The 20,356-nt window shown below is 33.1% G+C and overlaps 3 protein-coding genes and 1 long non-coding RNA gene across 7 annotated transcripts; 1 reads left to right on the top strand and 3 right to left on the bottom strand.

The window, feature by feature from the left end:
* Positions 1–388: 388 nt before the first annotated feature.
* On the bottom strand, positions 389–4,014 carry LOC103569319 (homeobox protein 2). Its single transcript, XM_008546554.3, has 4 exons — positions 3,886–4,014; positions 3,442–3,794; positions 2,033–2,370; positions 389–1,801 (listed from the first exon to the last, which is right to left on the bottom strand). The coding sequence occupies exons 2-4, from the start codon at positions 3,758–3,760 to the stop codon at positions 566–568; spliced, it is 1,893 nt and encodes a 630-aa protein (XP_008544776.1). The 5' UTR covers positions 3,761–3,794; positions 3,886–4,014; the 3' UTR covers positions 389–565.
* Positions 4,015–4,356: 342 nt separating this feature from the next.
* On the bottom strand, positions 4,357–11,162 carry LOC103569320 (serrate RNA effector molecule homolog). 2 transcript variants are annotated; one of them, XM_008546556.3, is made up of 8 exons: positions 11,022–11,162; positions 10,651–10,932; positions 10,242–10,571; positions 9,667–9,861; positions 8,372–8,438; positions 5,592–8,074; positions 5,372–5,512; positions 4,357–4,957 (listed from the first exon to the last, which is right to left on the bottom strand). In XM_008546556.3, exons 2-8 carry the CDS (start codon positions 10,803–10,805, stop codon positions 4,879–4,881), a joined length of 3,450 nt encoding a protein of 1,149 aa, XP_008544778.1. In that variant the 5' UTR covers positions 10,806–10,932; positions 11,022–11,162; the 3' UTR covers positions 4,357–4,878. The 2 variants fall into 2 exon arrangements, with proteins under 2 accessions (XP_008544778.1, XP_008544777.1); XM_008546555.3 differs by having other exon boundaries at positions 4,357–4,865.
* Positions 11,163–13,449: 2,287 nt separating this feature from the next.
* LOC103569318 (uncharacterized) lies at positions 13,450–14,352 on the bottom strand. The gene is made up of 4 exons (XR_548915.3): positions 14,265–14,352; positions 13,963–14,186; positions 13,784–13,850; positions 13,450–13,551 (listed from the first exon to the last, which is right to left on the bottom strand). It is a non-coding gene; the product is annotated as an uncharacterized LOC103569318 (long non-coding RNA).
* A 30-nt stretch (positions 14,353–14,382) lies between these two features.
* Positions 14,383–19,599, top strand: LOC103569317 (tudor domain-containing protein 7A). 3 transcript variants are annotated; one of them, XM_008546552.3, is made up of 4 exons: positions 14,383–14,550; positions 15,055–15,151; positions 15,237–18,603; positions 18,683–19,599. In XM_008546552.3, the coding sequence occupies exons 3-4, from the start codon at positions 15,288–15,290 to the stop codon at positions 18,883–18,885; spliced, it is 3,519 nt and encodes a 1,172-aa protein (XP_008544774.1). In that variant the 5' UTR covers positions 14,383–14,550; positions 15,055–15,151; positions 15,237–15,287; the 3' UTR covers positions 18,886–19,599. The 3 variants fall into 3 exon arrangements, with proteins under 3 accessions (XP_008544774.1, XP_008544772.1, XP_008544775.1); XM_008546550.3 differs by having other exon boundaries at positions 14,383–14,625; XM_008546553.3 differs by lacking the exon at positions 18,683–19,599 and having other exon boundaries at positions 14,383–14,625; positions 15,237–18,246; positions 18,309–18,419.
* Positions 19,600–20,356: the final 757 nt, after the last annotated feature.

The raw sequence follows: 20,356 nt of genomic DNA, 5'->3' as shown, positions 1-20,356 counted from the left end.
GTTGCGCATTGCTCGCTAGAGATCTGTTTCAAACTCAAAATTGACCTTGTCTTGATCAGATCTTAAGTAAACCATGCGTTAGAACCTGTCGTAAGTTACGGACATAAGAAATGCGCCAGAAATTTTTCAACTGCACCGTATCTAAGATATCTTCAACATTCTTGTGTACAATGCCTTGAGTAAGTAATGCACAAGTCTTGATGACGATTTCTTGCTACATGATCTTGCGCCAGACCCATACGTGGAAAAAGACACTAGTGACTAAGGGTTTTGCTCAAGACCTGGCACCAGAATCTTGCTCAAAAGTTTCAACATAAATTATAATTAATAATAAATAAAAATTTATATCAACTCAATGATATGCATGTCAGTTTATTTTTGAGGATAGCTTTTATTGTTTTACAGAATACATAACAATAAACATTGGACATATATATATACTTTACATACATATATATAATAATAATAATAATTTTAATTTCCAGTGGTCCATCTTATAATAATCTGATAAATATATATATTCTTAGGCTGTTGAAGTTCAACATTTATAATTTCTCTCCTTTCATTACATTTTGTACGGATAATAATTATTATTATTGTTATTATTAAAATAATTGTGATGTTCGGGGTGATAATCATCCAAACAAGAATTATAATCACGGTGTGCTATTATTTTGTAACAAAGCTTAGTTTCTTGTACTATTCGCGGAGGGATTTGAATTTGAGTAACGGAAACTGCGATTTTTTTGCAGGACTCACGGGCCGCGACTACATCGTCGCTGTCATCATCTTCCTCAATGTTATCGCAGATCCTTGCAGCCTCAATTGCAAAAAAGTTTATACATTTCTTCTCTTCTTTGATATTGTCGCTGCACATTTTACACACCTGGTGCCTTATGCACGGCAAGAACAGCATCTGTCCCCCGATGAAATTGTTCACCGGCATACAATGTTGCTTCAGTATCTCCAACTCGGCACTAGGACACTCAGATTTCTTCTTTTCATGGAACAAATGCGGTTGGCCCTTAAAATCGTCGTAACTATATACTTTACTATTGTAATTTTTCTTTTCCCGGCTGTCTTTTGTGCTGAACTCCCTGTCGAAAGTCTCTCCCGGGCTCTGCTGCTGGTTTATTTTTATGTTGTGCTTCAACTCGTCCAAAGCCTTGCGCATTTTTTCCAAGGAATACGCAGCAGCAAGTTGGCTCAGTATTTTGTCTTTTACTTTTTGCGAATCCTCGTCTTCATTCAGGTAAATCTGGTCCGTATCCGCGGGTTCTCTTGAGTATTTCACGATATTGTCAATTTTGTTTTCATTATTCCGCTTCATCTTGTAATTATTTACATCGTAATTGTCATTGTCATTACTATTTACACTAGACAAATGAGGATGATCATTTAAATAATCCGCCATGGTCTGATAGTAATGCTGAAGAAGCCATTCATCATCTTCCTTCTGATCGAATCCCGGTTTGTCAAATGACCAAGTTGGCTTCCTCATTCTTTTGTCAATGCCGAAATATTGTGACCAGTCAATATTTTTCTTTTGTTTACTTGATATATGAACTTGCTCTTTAGTAAAATCAGTAGGTTTAGCTTTGGCTTTTACTGTTGGGTTGACATTATTACTATTGTGGGTTTCAACAGTTGGGTTTATTGAATTCATATTGAGTGTATTTTTTATCGGGCTCTTATCTTTATTTTTGTTAGCCTCCATATTTGTTTTGTCTGATAAATTTTTGTTTTTATCATCTTTATGAAGACCAAATAAAATATCCAAGTCATCTTGCGCTCCAGATTTCTGTAAAATAAATAAAAAATTTTTTTACAAAAATTACTTTTATAAAAAAAATTAATTTTGAATCAGTAAATTTATTTTTTACAGAAGAAATAATTTTTGTAGTAACTTAACTTTTTTTTTGCGAAATTTCTATTTCTTCAGTCAAAAATTAAATTTCATTGAAAATTTTCAATAAATTCATTTTTTTTTTTAGTTTTTTCTTAGAATAATAGAAAAAAAAATGTTATTTACTTTATTCCGAAGTGAGGCCCAACCCGGCGACATATTCATCGTAGAACGTAAATTTTCTACACCAGGATAATTCCTCTTTACTGCATTATATTTATTGTTAAAAATAAAACCATTCTCCAGTGAACTTCGGCGTTTCCGGTAGTACATGTCTTGGTTCTCTTTAATTTTCTCCATTGACGCTTTACTTAATTTGTTATTATTTATTATTTCAGCCAAGCGTTCGTAATCCTTGTCATCATTCTCATCGTCATCATCATCATCATCTTCGTCGTCGTTATCGTTGTCAGTAGAATCATCAATATATAATGGAATATGCTCACGCTGTTTTTTTTGTTCAGCTAGTGTCATCAGCAACAAAAATGACAGTAAATTATTATTATCATACCCCATATTTTCAAGATAATTTGACAGTTTCATGGCTAACATATCATTTTTATTATCCTTGCCATTAACATGTAAATCATCCATATTTTTTATAATATTTAGTAATTGTTTATTATCTGTATAATTAATAATTTATTGCCAGTAAGTATTCATATGTTAATATATATAAAAAATACATATTTATTATGGTGATTATTTTTAAAATTATCCCAAAATATTTTAATGACTTCATAATAATAAAATTACTAATTTATTTTTAAATTTTAACTGGCCTTCAAAAATTATTTTATTGGATTCAAATTTTTCGCGGGTTTTTATTTAAAATTTTTTTAAGTAAAGTTGAGAAATTTTTATGGTTAAAATAATTGTCACCCTAATTTATGTATGAGACATAGAAATATTTAAATACAAACACATATTTGAAATTTGAAAAAAAAAGAATCAATAAAATTGGAAGCAGTAAAATTTGAGAAAAGAAATTTAATTTAAAACTCATGGTTTTAATTTATTTAAATTCTATTTAAAATTATTTGTACTAAAAAAAAACAATCAATAAAATTTTTAAGTTACCAAGTGATCAATACTCCAACAAAATAACAACATATGGAAGTATACAAATGCTGTTTACTTTTTAAATATTTAAAAAAAGTCTGCATTTAAAATAAAATCCATCTGATTACAAGTTCTCAGTACTTACTATTACTCAAAGATACTAGACTAGTAAATATTCAAATAAATATTTTAAAAATACTCAATATTTCAAATATTTCTATAAGTAAATGCACCGTATAAGAAGTAGTGCGAATTTAAATACTTGCAATATCAATCTACTGAACGTTCATTCATAAACGATGAAATATCTCTACAAGAATCTCTGGAATTTAATTAAGTTACGCCCTTATTTATTATATTGACTCAGCATTTCTTTTTATATTACTATCATTCATTCTCATAAAATAAAATGCATGAAATAAAATATTATTATTTTTTTTTAATGATTTATAAAAAATTATTATTATTCTTACCGTAATTTTCATTTGTTGTCGGATTAACAATATAATCTAATGGACTTCGTTGTTGGTTATAATAATTATGAAGATTTGTATTGACAGATCTTTGTTTTCTATTAATATCATTAATATTATTATTGTTATTTTTATTATTAAGTAAATTTAAATTATCATGACGCACGGAAGCGGCGTTATTATTATTTATTAATGAAGATTCCCCATGACCGTGGTCATTATTATAAAGATTTGACGTTGCGGGGATTGATTTAAACGACGCAATAGTTATTACTAAAAGTAAAACAAATTTACTTGACCGCAAGTTAAATGACAGCATTTTAAAAATTTAAAAAATTTTTAAATAATCAAGCCTGAAAAATATACATGGTAATTAAAAAATGAATTCAAATTTCAAATCAAATACTTGGGGTGAATATTTTTAAAAAATACGGGTGTACTTACTTGATATTGAGTGATTACTTAATGGTATTTGTAATTAAATGATAATCTGCGTTTTACTTTTGAACTCTACAGTATTTTTGTGCAGTACACACACGTTAAGCTTACACGAGCATTGCACAGCGAATGACATTTTATTGGGGTTTTTATTTGGTTTGTTCATACAATCGATTGTTTAATGCGCGCATGACAAGAGACTCGGGGGTGTGAGCAACAAGTTTACGCGCAATTTTTAGGTGTGTCGGTAAAAAAATAATATTTTATTTACTTTATTACGAAAGCTTTAGATATGGAGCCGTTGTTAAATTTTAATTAAATAAATTACTATTTTTTGAAATAATTAAAAACTTGTGTGTCTAAAAATAGCAGTCGTCGTCGACTTAAAATTTTTGAAAACTTTGAGGAATAATATTCTTTAATTAAAAATCTGATCTAAATCTAAATTTAAATTTGTTGTAATAAAAAAAAGTAAAGTATGTGAAAAATTATTTATTAATCATTTTGAAAATTTTTCCTGCAATTAATTACATCATCTTGTATAGACAGGCAGTTTGAAATTAATAATCATTATTTATACACTTGTATTTTTTTTTAAATTACAAATTACAACTGAAACTTAAATCACAATATTGTAATTTTATAATGAAATGATATTACAATCATTTAATATTTTTTTATCAAATTACTAAAATCAATTAATTATTTATTACAATAATTATCAATTACTTAAATTATATCTAAGTCATATTTATATTTAATAATTAATATCTATGCGCGTTCCACTAGGCATCTCTCCGCAATTTTCGTCTTGATGTCATGTCTTGTCAACATAAAATATTGTCGGCATTGTACTTATTATTATTAGTATTATTTATCATTATTACTTTTTTGTTAATTTAATTTACAAGAATTCATCAGGCTCCCTTGGTGCGTCGAGATCCCGATAGTGAATAACCGGGCGAAAATCCGGATTGTTGCCACTGCTGCAACATACAATTAAAATATATCGAAGTCTAACGTGTCCAAGTCATTGTAACTAACTATTGGTCTTGACCCCATATCTGCTGGTGCAGCCCTGCAATCATTTTTATTGTACGAATGGGTAAGAATATGTCTCGCTAATTTTTATTAAATTATTTTTTATTTTTGCCATTTCATTAAATCTACTGTAAAAAATTTTAAGAGTAAATGCGGAATTGGAGTGAATGCGGATTTAAATAAAATCCAATTCCCTCCACTGTAAAAACAAACTCCCCATCTACTCCACATACAGAGTGATTTTTTCTGACTCCGAACTGGAATTAATGCGCAGTCAAAACTCGTAATCACTCCTGATTTTTTACAGTACGTTTGCTATAAACGCCAAAATATTTTTCAAAAAAATATGTTGTTTTAAATTAACCGCGAATTCGAGGGGTTAAACTATTTATTATAATTGCAGTACTACTAATCAACAAAAAAAGTTTTACTAAACAAAAATGAATCTTACCGTCCACGATTAAATCCACCGCGATTTGGCCGCGACATTCCGCCACCAAAACCACCGCCGAACCCGCCGCCATATCCACCTCCTGAGCTTCCAAAAATACCGCGACCACTTCCAAAGTTACCGCCCCCGTATCCTCCGAATCTGTTTTACAAAATAAAAAAAAAGTCAATAAATAAATACAAGCAATTATATAATTAAATAATAATCATAAAATACTCACCCGGCCATAGCTCCAAAAGGTGGATAGTTATCTCTGAGTAATCCTTCCCTAGGTCCACCTGCAGCATTCGAAGACGGAGCTGGAGTTTTATTGCCAGGATGTTCTGGGAGCATCGGCCTCTTGGGATCCTTCAAATAATTATTGAAGTACTCAGCCTCAGCTTTTACTTCAGCGACTTTCTCAGCGTGTTTATTAAATATATGCTTGCGTATAAAGTCCGGTCCCTTGAACTTCTTTCCACTTAATGGACACAGCCACTTGTCTTTAGCCAACTCTTGAGTGTTTGCTTGGACAAATTTCTCCACCTCAGCGTCAGCATTTTTAGCGCCGAGTTTTTGGAACTCGTCATCCGGCATTCCCAGGTTTGAACCCGACGCAGGAGCTAAGAATGTCGTCATCTTGCTCTCAAAATTACGACAGTACTCTTGCAGTTCTGTGAAAGATACTTTAGCATTTTGCGGCGGTGGCCCGCGGACGTGCATGATACCACATCTATTTGGCATCTCGTCTTCGTTGGGATACTCGCAGTGGTTGTAATAATCAACTGAATGAACGATACGCAGATACAAAATAAGTCTGTCAAGAACTTTTGTCAAAACTGGATCCCTGTCAATCGGGCCTTCGTCGCTATTGTCATTGGTGCCGTCCAGCTGACCTTCTTCTTGTTGTTCGCTGCTGCTACCAGTTCCTCCATCAACATTTCCACGTCCCAGTAGCTCCTCCTCTTCCGCAGAAGCCTCTTCGATCAAATAGTCTGTGATGTTTTTCAAAATCGGATTTTTGGATGAGAATCCAAACTCCAGAGGCATAACTTCCGTTACGATGTTGTCGTTATTCATTTTTTGTGCATTCGGATCTTTGTTATCAGTCGTGGCAGGTTCTTCTGCGGTGTCTTTGTTGTTAGAAGCGGCATTGTTGACGTCAACCCACAAACCTATTTTGGTATCTAAATTATGAATTATTTTGGCTGTCAATTTGATATCGAATCTCACAACCTGTTTGTGCGCGGTGATGCCATTGACGGTCCGGATTCTACGCAGCAAATCCCGATTTACGATCGCTCCAAGTTCGCATTCTCGCAGCCTGATGTTATTCAGACTCCAGCAAATTTCTTTTATGTTCACTTGACGTTCAAAAGACACCCACCCGCGACGGAACCATCGGCGCTCGGGTTGCGGGTCTGCAATGGCGACCCGTAAAAATCCAGGGAACCGCTTGCACATCGCTTCCACCTCAGCTTTAGTAATTGTCGGCGCTAAGTTACGCAAAAATATACTGCTCGTTTTATGTAACGCGCGCGGTGATTTTGCCGGTGCTAAGGAGTCTTTATCATCTTCCCCAGTTTCAACGAGATCAATAACAGCTTCCACTTGGTTCTTACTCGACTCATCTTCATTCTTTTTTTCTTTGTCATCTTCCTCTGTCTTCTCATCGCTCTTCTTTTCCGCTGGTTCGCCAGATGGTTCAGACTTTTCACCAGCTTCTGATTTCTCTTTATCATTGACGTTGTCGGTCTCCATTTTCTCATGTTCTTCACCTTCATTCTCATTCTCATTCTCATGTTCATGTTCATTCTCGTCTTCATTCTCTTCGTTGTTATTATCTGGAGAAGATTGTGATGAACTGCTGCTGCTGCTGCTGCTCGAACCAGAACTTTTGTTGCTCGTAGTACTGCGATTGTCAGGAACATCAACTTCTTCATTACTCGAGCTGCTGGAATTGCTATTTGTGCGTTTCCGCTTTTTACTGTTCGTACTCGGAGCAGCTTCACCAGCCGCAGCAGGAACAGTTTCCATATTTTCATCTTCCTGATTATTATTATCAGCAGCTTCGTCATCTTCAATCATTTTCTCAACTTTCGACGACTTGCCATCCTGTTCATCAAACTTTTCATTGCTTGTCTTAATCTTCTCGTTGTCTTTATCCTCAAGATCACCAGCCGCTACGGTTTCTTTTTTCGACTTTTTGCTCTTTTTACTTTTCTTACTTTTTTCTTTCGGCGCCGCAACAACTTTTTCTTCAGGGACACTCAACTCTGCAGTTTTCTGCTTGTCACCCTCATCTTCCTCATCATTATCCTCCTCCTCATTTTTATTATCATCCCCGTTGTCATTTTCCTCATTATCTTTCACCGCCACAGTCTCCGCAGACTCTTCCGTTGGTTTGTCTTCGCCTGTCTCTTCTTCAGTTTTTTTTACTTCAGCTGGCGCTTCTTTCTCTTTATCCTTATCCTTCTCTTTATCTTTGTCTTTGTCTTTTTCAGGTTCTTTAGACACTTCTTTAGTAACCGCAGTCGACGCGGTAGTACTGGAACTAGCAGGTACTGCATCATCAAGAATTTTCAAGTCTTCTTCAGTTCCACCTTCCAGTTTTATCACAACCGTATCGAGTAGTCGTAGCAAAGGTGTCGATTGATCAACATCTATTGATACTTTATCAATTTCACCCGAGTTTAGCAGCTCCAAAAATACTTCCACACGTTTCTATTTAAATTTTATTATATTTTATAATTGTTTCTTACTAATTATCTAATAAAATCGAATTGCAAATGACACAAGGGCGTAAAATAATTTATATTCTAAAACTAATCGATGTAAAAATGCAAATTAAGAATTTTTTTAATGCGCCCTTATGGTTCATGATACCGGCGCAGAAGAAAATATTCAAAATTAATGTCCACTGACAATTATAGTGCCCTTTTAGTTCCTGGTTATCAAAAAGACGTCAACACACCCTTATGTCACCTGCACCTCAAAAAAAATAATTAAAAAAAAAATTACCTTTAGAGCAGATATTTGTTCTTCCTTACGTTTGATCGATTCCTCAGGATGATACTTAATCTTGAACCTGAATTTTTTTTTTTACCAAAGTCAAAGAGAGACAAACAAAAACAAATAATATTAGTAAAATCTCATAAAAAATTTTTTCTTAATTTTAAAAATATCCAAGTTATTTTATCAGCAAAATTATTTTAATATTTGAAATCTCAAATTGCAGTGAGCAATATTCTGAGAAGATAATTATTTTTGTACAGGTAAAAAAAAAAGTTCAATTTAAAAAAAATAAAAATAATTATCAATAATTAAATCATTGTTAATTATCAATAATTTTTTAAACAATAGGCAACAATTTTTAAATTAATTTATTAATTAATAATAATAATAAACACGGGATGGTAAATTTAAGTACCTCACCTGTTAAGTGTGTGCTCATGTGCATAAGCACATATATTTTATAAAAATCAATATATACATATATATACATGTATATACACATATATATATGAATATATATTTGATTTCCCTAACAAACTAATAACGGTTTTAAAATCGCGGTACCGAAAGCGAGCGGATTTATTTGGGCTTTGCGCGCCCAGCTCGCAAGTTAACGGATATTTGGTGATAACAAATAATTCCTCTGATATGAATTCCGCGGTGATGATTAATCCTAACAGCGGCCTAAGCTAACAACAATCATCATCACCTTTATCATTATTATAATTATTTATCCTCTGTTTCTTTTAGCAGCCATCGCTACTTAAAAATATATTTTTAATATTTATATATTATTATTTAGATTTATTTTTCGTGCGTTATTAACAACATATATATACATGTTGGCTGTGCCGCGCAAATTAGTTGAGATGAAACAATAGGAGCTTGATGTACACAGGCACACTCTGCTGTGGTCGCACACACTGTGGGGATCATCGAAATAAATCAGCTTCTGTGATAATACTTTGTCAAATCAATATCTAAATTTAACAATTAACTATATACATATATCTAAATATCAATCCTTTCAAATAATTATTTATTTTTACGTATTTATGTACTCATTTTTTTAAATTCACAACTTAACACAATAATTACTGTATCAAATCACATATAAATTTAATTCAATCTTTCCTGATGCATTGAATTAAATTTTATATCGTTTTTTTTTCCAATGTCACATTAAGTGCTCAATCTACAGGTACGCGTTTTAATTAAACGGTTAATTATTGAGTAGCTTTAGCTTGAGCATTATTATTATGCCTAATAGGACTAAAAGAAAGTAATTACTGATTACTTACCATTCTTCGTCTTTGTGGGCTACGAAAAATTCATTCAACTGCTGACGTCGGAACTCAAGTTTATATTCATTGTAACGTTTGATTGCTTCTTCATCAGTTATTGTGTCTTCTTGGGTAACAAGGAATGCCTTGAATGTCATCATCGGTGGTTGGGTTTCAATATTTGAATTACTGAAATTTCCCGCTACTTCACGACTGAAAATTTTAAATAATAATAATAATAATAATAATAATAATAATAATAATAATAATAATAATAATAATAATTATAATAAGAAATTATCCTATAAATTACTATTCAATTTAACAGTAAAGTAGCAATTTTAATTTTAATTTTATATTGCGCACTTTGAGATTTTGGGATTTATTTAAATTAATAGTTTAAATATTGCCGAAATAAAATTCAAAATAAGGACTGCCCTAGTTCGCATCATAATTATCCTTAAAAAAATGTCATCTTAATTTAAATCATTATGCAGAAACTAGAAGTAATCAATTAGAAGATCTAGGATATCGCGTACATAATTCTGGTTGATAGGAGAGTTAATTTAGTAAATAAAAAAATATAAACAAACCTGTTATTACTGTTATTATTACTGTGACGATCACCACCACCACCGCCTCCGTAGTGATGATTGCCATGATGGGACAAGTAATGATCAGAAGGTGGTGCCCATGAGTTACCTCGATCACCACCACCGCCACTTCCAATCCCATAGTAATCAGAGTGCGCGTATCTCGAGGATGGTCTGTCATCCCAATCACCTCGCATACGTTTCAATGGCGGCCCTGATGAGATGTCTTGTGACCGAGCCGGACTGTAACGGTCTCTGTTCCCGCTCCCGCCACCACCTCCCCGGTAATCCCGGTACTCTTGCCGCGCTCTTGACCGACTCGACCATTCTCTGAATAACAAAATAAATTATTTATAAATTTACAATATATATAAATAAAATATATGATAATAAATTATGTAAATGTTACCTTTCGACCCATTCATCACGTCCGCCTCCGCCACCGCCGCCACCACCACGCCTATCATCTCGACGACCATCACCACCTCGTGAATAAGACTCTGGTCTCTCACCTCTGAACTTATCTCGACGTTTTCTATCATATTCATCATCAGAATCACCCATATTTTTATTTATTTTATTTTTTTTAACTGCAAGTACCAATAGCTAAATTACCGGGAATACAAACAACAGTTCACTCGAAGCAGAGGTTGTTACTCCAGAGCATCCAAGATTTGTGTGAACCCTGAACCTGTTACGCACAATTGCCACAAATTAATTAATATTATTATTAATATACAATAAATACTTATTAATTGTAACTGTTTTGTAAATTTTTACTTTCTTCAAGCACTCGTTCATCGACAGCCAAACTCCAGACGGAAGTATCTACAGTTTCTTTAAGTTTGCTTGGTATTATCCTGTACCTTTGCTCTCGAGCTCTGTAACTAGCGGTAACGTCACCATTTTGAACATGCGCGTTGCGATCTTACGATTCTCATTACATTTCTCCCACTCCTACACTTAAAACTACTTTAATAACTCGACTCATGATTCAAATTTAAATTAATCTGTCAATAAAAATTCAAATTATGACTGATAAGTTGTAAATTTAGCAATTAGATATTATGCTAATAAATAATTTACTTTAATTGGCTTTATTAAAATTGTTTAGCAGACATGCTGTCAGCCATTTTTTGCAGAGTTTCAAGTGTCAAAATTTAAAAAATTAAAAATTTTGTTGTTGCTTACACAAAATAAGGAGATAATTTAAATTATCACCAGTTACTACTGTAAAAAGTAAATTGCAAATATTTGAATCGCCGCCTTTTTTAAAATGGCGGTGACGCTTGCGCATAAGTAGATTTTGAATTTTGCGCGCCATCTATTTGAATTTATTGGATAGAGAATAAAATTTCTTTCTGGTGTCGCATGGGCTTCCGGCAGAGTTTCTTCTTGACCAACTGCTACGTCCACTGTAACTGCGCCGTAACCGACATGGCCAAGGGTTTTTTTCTCAAGTGTCCCAGTTTTATTGAGGTCTCTAATCAGCTTAACTATTTTGCACCTTAGGTACTAGAGTGTTTCCATAATCTTATGATAATTACATTATATTCGCAATATTTTAGTTTTATAAAATAAGGAGCTTACCCAAGTGTTCCCAGACTGTGTTTTCCCAAGAACTTACAATTTACGACGGATAAAAAATTCCAAAGTTGCTTTAAAAACTTCTTTGAGTGACAAGATCTCTTAATTACATTTAGAAATATGTATTTATTATACTAGTATGGGTTTTCCATAAATATTTAATAAATTAAATTCAAATCACGCGGTATTAATTTGTAACGTTCAAATTTTGCGCGGTAACGCCTAGCGAACAGTCCTGATTAAAAACTTCAATTGAATCTGATCAGAGTTTTTAATTAGGGCCAATTAATTTTTTGTATAATTTCCACCATTTTAAAAATATAAAAAAAAATAATAATTAAAAATTTCCCACCCTCGTAATTAAATTAATTATTTTTTAATTAAAACATCTACTTAAAATAATAAATTCATATTGCATGACTTTGTACCCTGGTTCATTTTTACCCTCAATTACTTACCAGCTAAAATAAGTAATTACATGCAATCTATTTCATTACGCATGAAAGAAAAAATAACTTGATTTTACTGGGGACAATACTCGCCTTGTTAGTTTTTGAAAAACATCCTGATGCAGAACATTCATAATAAAATAAATACCATTTACAAATAAAGCAGCGATAGAAAAACTTTTATTTGTAAAAGTGTCTAAGTATGCTTTTATAGCTGGGTAACGGTTGTAAATAAACAGACTGCATACTAAACCCGTGTCTTATTTAGTTTATTATAAGTATAGACAAAAAACATTTAAGTAGGCCCAGACCATTTATAACTCGAGTACATAATTTTCACTAAACCCAAGGCCGAAAGTCTTAAACTCTAAATCTAATTTCAATATTTCATTTCTAAAGCACTTTCCTTTTAAACTTAAATAAATAAAATAAAATATTTTTTTAATACTCTCAGCTCTTATCTGCCAGTCATAAATTACAACTTTTTTTCAAGTACTTTTCTTGGAAAATATTTTTCAAAATACTTGAACGGTCTTTTATTGTCAAAATAAAACCTCTGGTCCTTCTAAGAAGAATAAAAATTTTTTATTAAGTTTAAACCCTATTTACTTACACTGCAAAAAGTATATTAGACATTATCATTTATTTTTCATATTTAAAATTAATAATTTTCAAATTTGTCAAACCCAGTCTCTTATTTTGCCTCTTTATTATTAATAAATAAAATTTTCAAATAAACACAGAATCCAAAATATTTAATATCACCTCCATGCTCCAATTACTGACCTGTAAAATTTGAATAAATTTATTTTATAAAATTCTTCACAATTAAAAAATTACATTGACACTGAAAATATCAGAGGTCTGCGAATAATTCGAACTTACGCATTGTTTGTTTTGAATCATGAGTGTGAATGTAGCAGACCAGATAAATTTGAAATTTTAAATAAATAGAGTAAATATTTTGAAAAATAAAATTTATAAAAAATGGCATTATTAATTTGAAAATTTCGTAAATGCGCTTTTTTTCAAATTTTATTTTATTAATTATTTACTCTATTTATTTATAATTTTAAATTGGTCCATGTCTGCTACATTCACACTTAAATTTCAAATTTTTTTTTTAACGAATATTGTAATGTTTTTCCCAATAATTAGAATACTTGCCATTAATTAAAAATTAAACAATTGAAAGCTGATCATAATTTTCTCGATTCGCGCCAAGTAATTCGAAAACTCCCGAATAATTCGATTTGAACTCGAATTGTACCCTTCTAGAAAATATAAAATGTTCTGTTCATTAAAAAATTACATACGATCATAAAAATAATTTAAAATTATGCGCAGAAATAGTGAATATGCATGAAATTTTTTTACCCGCGTCAAATTCATTTAAAAAAAAAATTATCATATATTTCCTCTAATTTCTAAGAAAGAAATAATAAATTGCATTCAAAACAACTCTTAATAATTAGTTCCTTGTCAATGACATCTCTTATATTTTACCTTCCATTAAAAATAAAAAATCCATTCCAATACAAAATAAAATTCTAAAATTATCCGATTCAATGAACTGTAAAAATAAAGTCATTGTATTATATGTCATGTTCATAATGTGTGGAATGTCATAAATATAGCACGCATTACTAAATACATAATTAAAATCCACATATATATTTATATACCTATATCATGTTTTACTTTCGTTGACGAAGAATTCCACGACGCAACGGGATTAATGTGTAAGTGGAATGCGCGGATGATAGCGACAGCGAGTGAGGGCACCACCAACTCAAATCTCCGTGTAATTTTATTCCATTGTATACTTAATGATGATAGGTCATGAGTTGTCAATCGAGTTATTTCATTGGCTTGCCACCTGCTCCCATGTATTTGTCGGTATCTCTATCTGTATACAAATCATATATATTATATATTAAACTTGAGCTTTGCTTGTGTCTTCTAGTTCCTAGTTCCCGCTACTTACATCTACATCATCAATTCATCACCAACCGGTATCACCACCACTGCGCACTTCACTACCACCACACATACTTTTGCTGGCTCGTAAAAACAGATTCAGTATCAGTGTACGCGAGAGTTCCAACATATGAACACATACAAGATCTAGTATCTAGTGCGTAAGTGTAGATTGCATGTACTTGTAACTTGTATTGGTGTGTCCTGGTGCTGGTGCTGGTGTGTACAGTAATTCAGTCCATGCCAGTCCAGTCCTGCCTTGCCCATCCTACAGTCTGGATGTGTAGTTACCAGTAAGTGAATCTGATAAACTTGTTTCTACACGAAAAAAAAAACCAACCATCAAACTTTTATTTCACTGCTAGCTAGTAAGTACCATTTCTTTGTTCTACTTTCATTACTGCGTTTTATCATTTAATTATTTCATTACCATATGGTATTCAATTTTTAAGTTGTTACCTTATGACTAATTTATCTCTACTCGCACATTTTTTATTAATTATTTGGTTTAAAAAATTGCTGACAGCGTGGAATTATTAATTAATTACTTTCATTTAAGTGCCATTCGGTTAAAGAATTTCTAGTGCATACCAGTGCTATCACTAGTTTTTTTTTTTTACATAATCGAATTGTTAAAAATGTCGCGGAATTTTTTTTTTAATTTGTTCTTTTTTTTTTTATGCTTAAATTATTTTGTGATAAAAAATTTTACACGCCCGGCTGTAGGGTAAAAAATATTTCGATAAAAAAAAATGAATTTTAAAAAATATAATTATAATTATTCATTTGTCTTGCAGATTGATATCATTGGCGTTTTACTTTCTCACTGCTGATAAATCTTTTGTGTGTTGAATTGGCGGCGGTATATTTAAATAAGCCGGTTATTTCTTCGAGGTCAGTGTACTGTTACTATTTTTATTATCATTGTAATTATTCAATAATAATAACAATCATTTTTTTTTTTTTTTACATCAAATAGATTTTTCGAAGAGGAATAAAATCTTCCACGTAATTGGTGCAGCCAATCACGATGGAGGACGTCGGTAGGACTATCAGATCATTGTTACTCGCTTCTAAGGAAGGAGTAGCAATTGACAATGTCAATAGAGATTACAAAGCTATGGAAGGCGACTACATTCCATTTAGAAAGTACGGGTACTTGACTGTCCATGAGTTTTTAAAGGCAGTACCAAATATAAGAATAGTCTCGAAAAACGGAACGTTCTTCGCGCAAGCTGTTGCAAATGCCAACAACAGGCACATCGCTGACCTGGTGAGCAAGCAGAAGACACCGAGAGTAAGACCAACATCTTCCAGACGGCCAAAGAACACGTACTCGTACAAAAGGTCTGCGTCATCGAATCGGTTCTCGCCCAGATCTAACTCGTTCGCTGGAACTGGACGGACCCAATCGCTGCACAGATCTGCCTCCTTATCCAATGACTCGAGTAGAAATTGGGCCCCGAGGCAAGAAAATAATATAAGGCCACTGATGCCTGTGTCAACTAGTTCCACTAATTTTAATGGCAACAGCAACAGTAGCAGTCAGAGAAAGTCTGAGAGACCGGAAGCAGACAAAGTCTTTCAACAGCCTAGAGTTAATGGCTTCCAACAAAATTCTTCGTTTTCATCGACAGCGGCCTCGTCATCGTCAATTAATTCTAGACCTGGTACACTGAGCAACATTTCTCTAGGCAAACACAGTCAGCCGCAGAACTTGGCATCAACGGTAACGAGACAAAATTCATTTGGTGACAATCGTTCTATGCAACCAACACAAATACCGCCACTGATACCACCAACAGATCGTAAATCTCCTGTGTCTCCAAGTGGGCCTGCAAAACAAAAGCAATTGTCTCCGTCATCTAATTACTCTGGTCTAAATAACAGCAGCAAGACCAATGGCACGATGTACAGCGACCACGTTCCTCCATTGAAGCCTCTGAGTGAGCGTCTGAAGAATCCTCTGGCGTTTTCAACTGCTGTGCCAGTAACTGATTATTCGAAGCCATCTGCGGCTGATAGCCCGACCAGCGCTGATAAGAGAGTCACATTTGCACCAACGGTTAGAGTCAAAACACCTCCGTTAGTTTTACGGCAGCCTAGTAGTGACTTTGCCGTCAGTTCGAAGCAACTAACACCGCCCGACACACCCAAGAAAAATAACGACCTCAGAGACGATCTTGTTGAGTTGGTGGAAAAGCTACATCTCCCTAAACCTGAGTATTTTATCAAACAAAGCGGTAAACACAATCAAAAAACAATTCTGTGCCAAATAAAAATCGGCGGAGTAAAATTCAGCAGCTATCCGTATGACGCTAAAACACAAAAAGAAGCTGAAATAGCGGCTGCTGAGCAAGCTCTTGCTGATTTGAAACAACATTATGAGACTTCAGTGGGTTTGCCAATTACTTATGATAAAGAATTGATAAAACAGCGTGTTATTGCCATTGTTGACAGTGAAGATCACAAGAGCGGGATTTTCAAACACAAACTTCCATTTTATTACAAGGACAAGTACAACGAAGCGCTTCCTAATAACTGGGACACAATTATCAATGAGTGTTCAAGTAAATTAGTCTGCGAAAAGGCGGCTGGTGACGAGATTATTTTACTGCCCTACGACCCGGTAGCAGACAACTTTGAGCCCAAGATGCCGGAGTTGATTCTCCCGCAAGAAGATCTCTGGCCAGTTTACGTCACCAATTTAGTCACCACCGACGAAGTTTACGGGATAATTCTCGAAGACGAATTCTGCAGCAAGAGAGATGTGATGTCAGAGAAACTTGATGGATTTTATTCAAAAGTGCGCCCGAAGCCTCCATCGATAAAAGTAAACAGATATTACGCATTAAAAAAAGACGACTCCTGGCACCGAGTATTCGTCGAATACATCGACAACGAAATAAACTGCGCCGATATATTTTTCATTGATACCGGCGACATGGAGAGCGTCAGTTTTAATGACTTGTGTGCTCTAGATAAGAGCTTCTACGAATTAGCACCACAAGCTGTGAGATTTAGCATCGCCGGATATGAAGAGCTATCGAATTACGAGACGATAAACAAAATTGGTGAGAAATTACTCACCAACTTATCATGTTACGTCCAAGTATTGAGTAGAGAGAAAAACGATATGGGTTTGGTGATTAACGGAGTGTTTTTTGACACAAGCACCGCCGACGATATCAATGTCAATGAGTTGATCTTGGAAAAGCTGACGAGTTTTGTCAGCAGCCCACAGTTGACTATTGAGGGAGAAGTACTCGAAGTTTACTTGTCGCATGTTGATGAAGCTGGTGGTTACATTCAAATCAATGATGACTCTCATAAAATTTTGGTGGCTCTGATAGACAAGTTGACCAGCGAGAGTATCAACGAGGATGCACTGAAGAGAGCTACAGTGAGCTGGAACGCAGTAAACAGGGAGTCGATCTACTTGATCCATTTACCGGACGGCCAGTGGGTCCGAGTGAAAGTGATCCAACCGGTACAGAACAATCAGCTGAGCGTGATGCTCATTGATGTTGGCAAAAAGATGATAGTGAATGCGTCAGAGCTTCTGAAAACCACAATGATTCCTGCTCCGCATGACAACAATTTGAAACTGATCGCGTCTGCTATTGAAAAGTATCCGGTCCAGGCATGCAAGATTCAGCTCCACAACACCAGGACCAGTGTCCTCAATGACAAGAAATTCCTGGAGCCGCTGATCGAAATGGCACCGCCCAATGCTAAACTCTTCTGCAAAGTTATCAAGGAAACGAAAGAGTCATCACCGCTGGCGGTCGTTGAATTGTTCAAGAGAAATGAATCTGATAATTTACTGATTTCTATAAATAATTCGCTGGTGATGCGACCGAACAACAAAGCGGGGGATGAAGACAAAAATAATAATATGAAGAAGAGACTCGAGAAGAAAAACTCGCGGTCAAGTATTTCAAGAAATGGCCTTGAGTTACTTGGGCAGCCGAAAATACCCGATGTCGGTAAGTATTTTGACGTACACGTGACACGAACAGTGACTGGACCGAATCACTTTGTTGTGCAGCCATACGACGGGACTGAGCCACTGGCGATTATGGAGAAAAGACTTCAGTTGTACTGCGAGGACAATTCAAATTTTGTTCCACCTGATGACTTTTATGCTGTGGGAAATCTTTGTGCTGCTAATGTTAGTCAGAAATGGTATCGCGCTTTAATCGTTGGACCTTTTGACAGCTACTCGACTATTGTTTACCTCTGCGACTCTGGAGTTATGCACAATGTCCCCAATACCAACTTGAAACCGCTGGCAGATGAATTTTTGACTATTTCTTATCAAGGAATAAAAGCTAAACTCTACGGTAATTATTTTTTATTTTTTTTTTTTTTCTACAGCAAGGGGTAAAATTTATTACTAATTACAATTTCATTTTTATCCAGGTGCGGAAAGCTTTGACTGGAAAGCTCATCACGACAGCAAATTTAAAGAATTAGTAGCCGACAAAGATTTCGTATCAGTAGTAAGAAAAATCGAATCTGACAAATCGTCTCAAACGAATCAAATAATTTGTCTTGAACTCGTAGATACTTCTGGCAGTACCGATAAAAATATTCTCGAGGAAGTTATGAGTTTTGATAAATAAGTCTGGGTAAAACGCATTATAATTATTATTTTTTTTTTCTAATTTTATTTATTATTTCACTATTTAAATATTACTTCCATGTGAACTAACAAACTTTTATTTATTATCGAGATTAACCAGTAAATATTAACGATATCAAACAATAATTTAAATAATAGTAATTAATATAAATATATATAAGGAGCTTCCAAGCAATATAAATTATATATCAGGCCTACAACTAATGTGCCGTATTTAAGTTTAACGTAACTTTTAAGCAATTTGAGGGTTCTATTAGCACCTCTGGCTGTGTTTATTGACGCTATTATTTTTATTTTCATGATTTTATATTTGTTATTACATACAAGTTTATTTTTTTCTTGGGTCCAATTTCTTACGGGCGTACATGCGTTTAAAAAAGTTATATTTTATTCTTCATTTGAGTTATATTTTAAAAAACTAAAATTCATAGCATTCAGTTATTATACGAATTGATTTCCGTATAATAATAATAATGAAGGACGTACTGTGTACGTCGCTGATAATGAAGAATACAGTATTATTAGAAAATATAAAAAAAAACGTGGATAGAATTTAAATCTATGAAAGCACGTCATCCATTCGCTTAAGCGAAAATATTGATATTTAAAGTTTTAATGTAAGATTTATTAAAATGTATTTTTTTAATAGTTATCTCAATGTAATGAGTGGAAATAATAAAAGCTGTTCACATAATTACTTATTATTAATTATTTATTTGTTACAATAAGTAGTAAGTGGTAGTAATAAGTGTATGACAGCTGTTTAATTGATATTTTTAAGGTTTAGTGAATAAATAGTTGGAGCAATTAAAAATGAAAAAATTTAGTGGGTAACGAGACTAATTGCGGGCTAAAATTTTATTTAATGAATCAGAATAATTAAGTTTAATTAAAATTGTTTTTCAATAATTTTTTACTATTACATGTCAATTTTATAATTTTATTCTTCATAAAAACTTAAAAATTTCCTCAACTGACCTGTAATTAGTCTCTGCAAAATTTCAACACATAAACTTTAACAATAACTCTAGAATTAAACAAAAAATTAATTTTGTTTTGGCGCGAAATTTGAATTTATTTAAAATTTTTAAAAAGTTTATTAATTATCCATTCACTGGATTTTTAAATTCTTCAAAAATTTTAATCCTACTACTTTTTACAATTTTTCAAAAAACTCCTCATTTATACACCTGTCAAAAACTAAAAAAAATTAGATGTCAATTTTGTAATTAGCTTCCGTGTAAAAATTAAAAAACTTCCTTAATTTTCTTACAATTAGTCTCCTTAAATTCTTAATATAAAAACTTTAGTAATAATAATTCCAGAATTAAAAAAAAAATTTCTTTCCGCGCGAAATTCAAATTTATTTAAATTCTCAAAACAACAGAATATTAAATTAAAAATCTTATAAAAAAATTACATTTCCTACTATCGAAATTTGGTCAATCTGA

The sequence above is a fragment of the Microplitis demolitor genome, chromosome 5 (assembly GCF_026212275.2).
Source record: "Microplitis demolitor isolate Queensland-Clemson2020A chromosome 5, iyMicDemo2.1a, whole genome shotgun sequence".
Classification (NCBI taxonomy): Eukaryota; Metazoa; Arthropoda; class Insecta; order Hymenoptera; family Braconidae; genus Microplitis; species Microplitis demolitor.
The sequence above is the reverse complement of the archived record's forward strand: the minus strand, read 5'-3'. Positions and strand labels throughout refer to the sequence as shown.

What these genes read in the sequence shown, in the direction of transcription:
- LOC103569317 (XM_008546552.3), top strand. Translation starts at nt 15,288, where the DNA reads ATGGAGGACGTCGGTAGGACTATCAGATCATTGTTACTCGCTTCTAAG. An exon ending in AATAAAAGCTAAACTCTACG is followed by an intron (nt 18,604 to 18,682) that starts GTAATTATTTTT and finishes ATTTTTATCCAG; the next exon opens with GTGCGGAAAGCTTTGACTGG.
- LOC103569320 (XM_008546555.3), bottom strand. Translation starts at nt 10,805, where the DNA reads ATGGGTGATTCTGATGATGAATATGATAGAAAACGTCGAGATAAGTTC. An exon ending in AACAAATATCTGCTCTAAAG is followed by an intron (nt 8,075 to 8,371) that starts GTAATTTTTTTT and finishes AAATTTAAATAG; the next exon opens with AAACGTGTGGAAGTATTTTT. An exon ending in GGTGGATTTAATCGTGGACG is followed by an intron (nt 4,866 to 5,371) that starts GTAAGATTCATT and finishes TGTATGTTGCAG; the next exon opens with CAGTGGCAACAATCCGGATT.
- LOC103569319 (XM_008546554.3), bottom strand. Translation starts at nt 3,760, where the DNA reads ATGCTGTCATTTAACTTGCGGTCAAGTAAATTTGTTTTACTTTTAGTA. An exon ending in GACAACAAATGAAAATTACG is followed by an intron (nt 2,371 to 3,441) that starts GTAAGAATAATA and finishes TGATGACACTAG; the next exon opens with CTGAACAAAAAAAACAGCGT. An exon ending in GGGCCTCACTTCGGAATAAA is followed by an intron (nt 1,802 to 2,032) that starts GTAAATAACATT and finishes TTTATTTTACAG; the next exon opens with AAATCTGGAGCGCAAGATGA.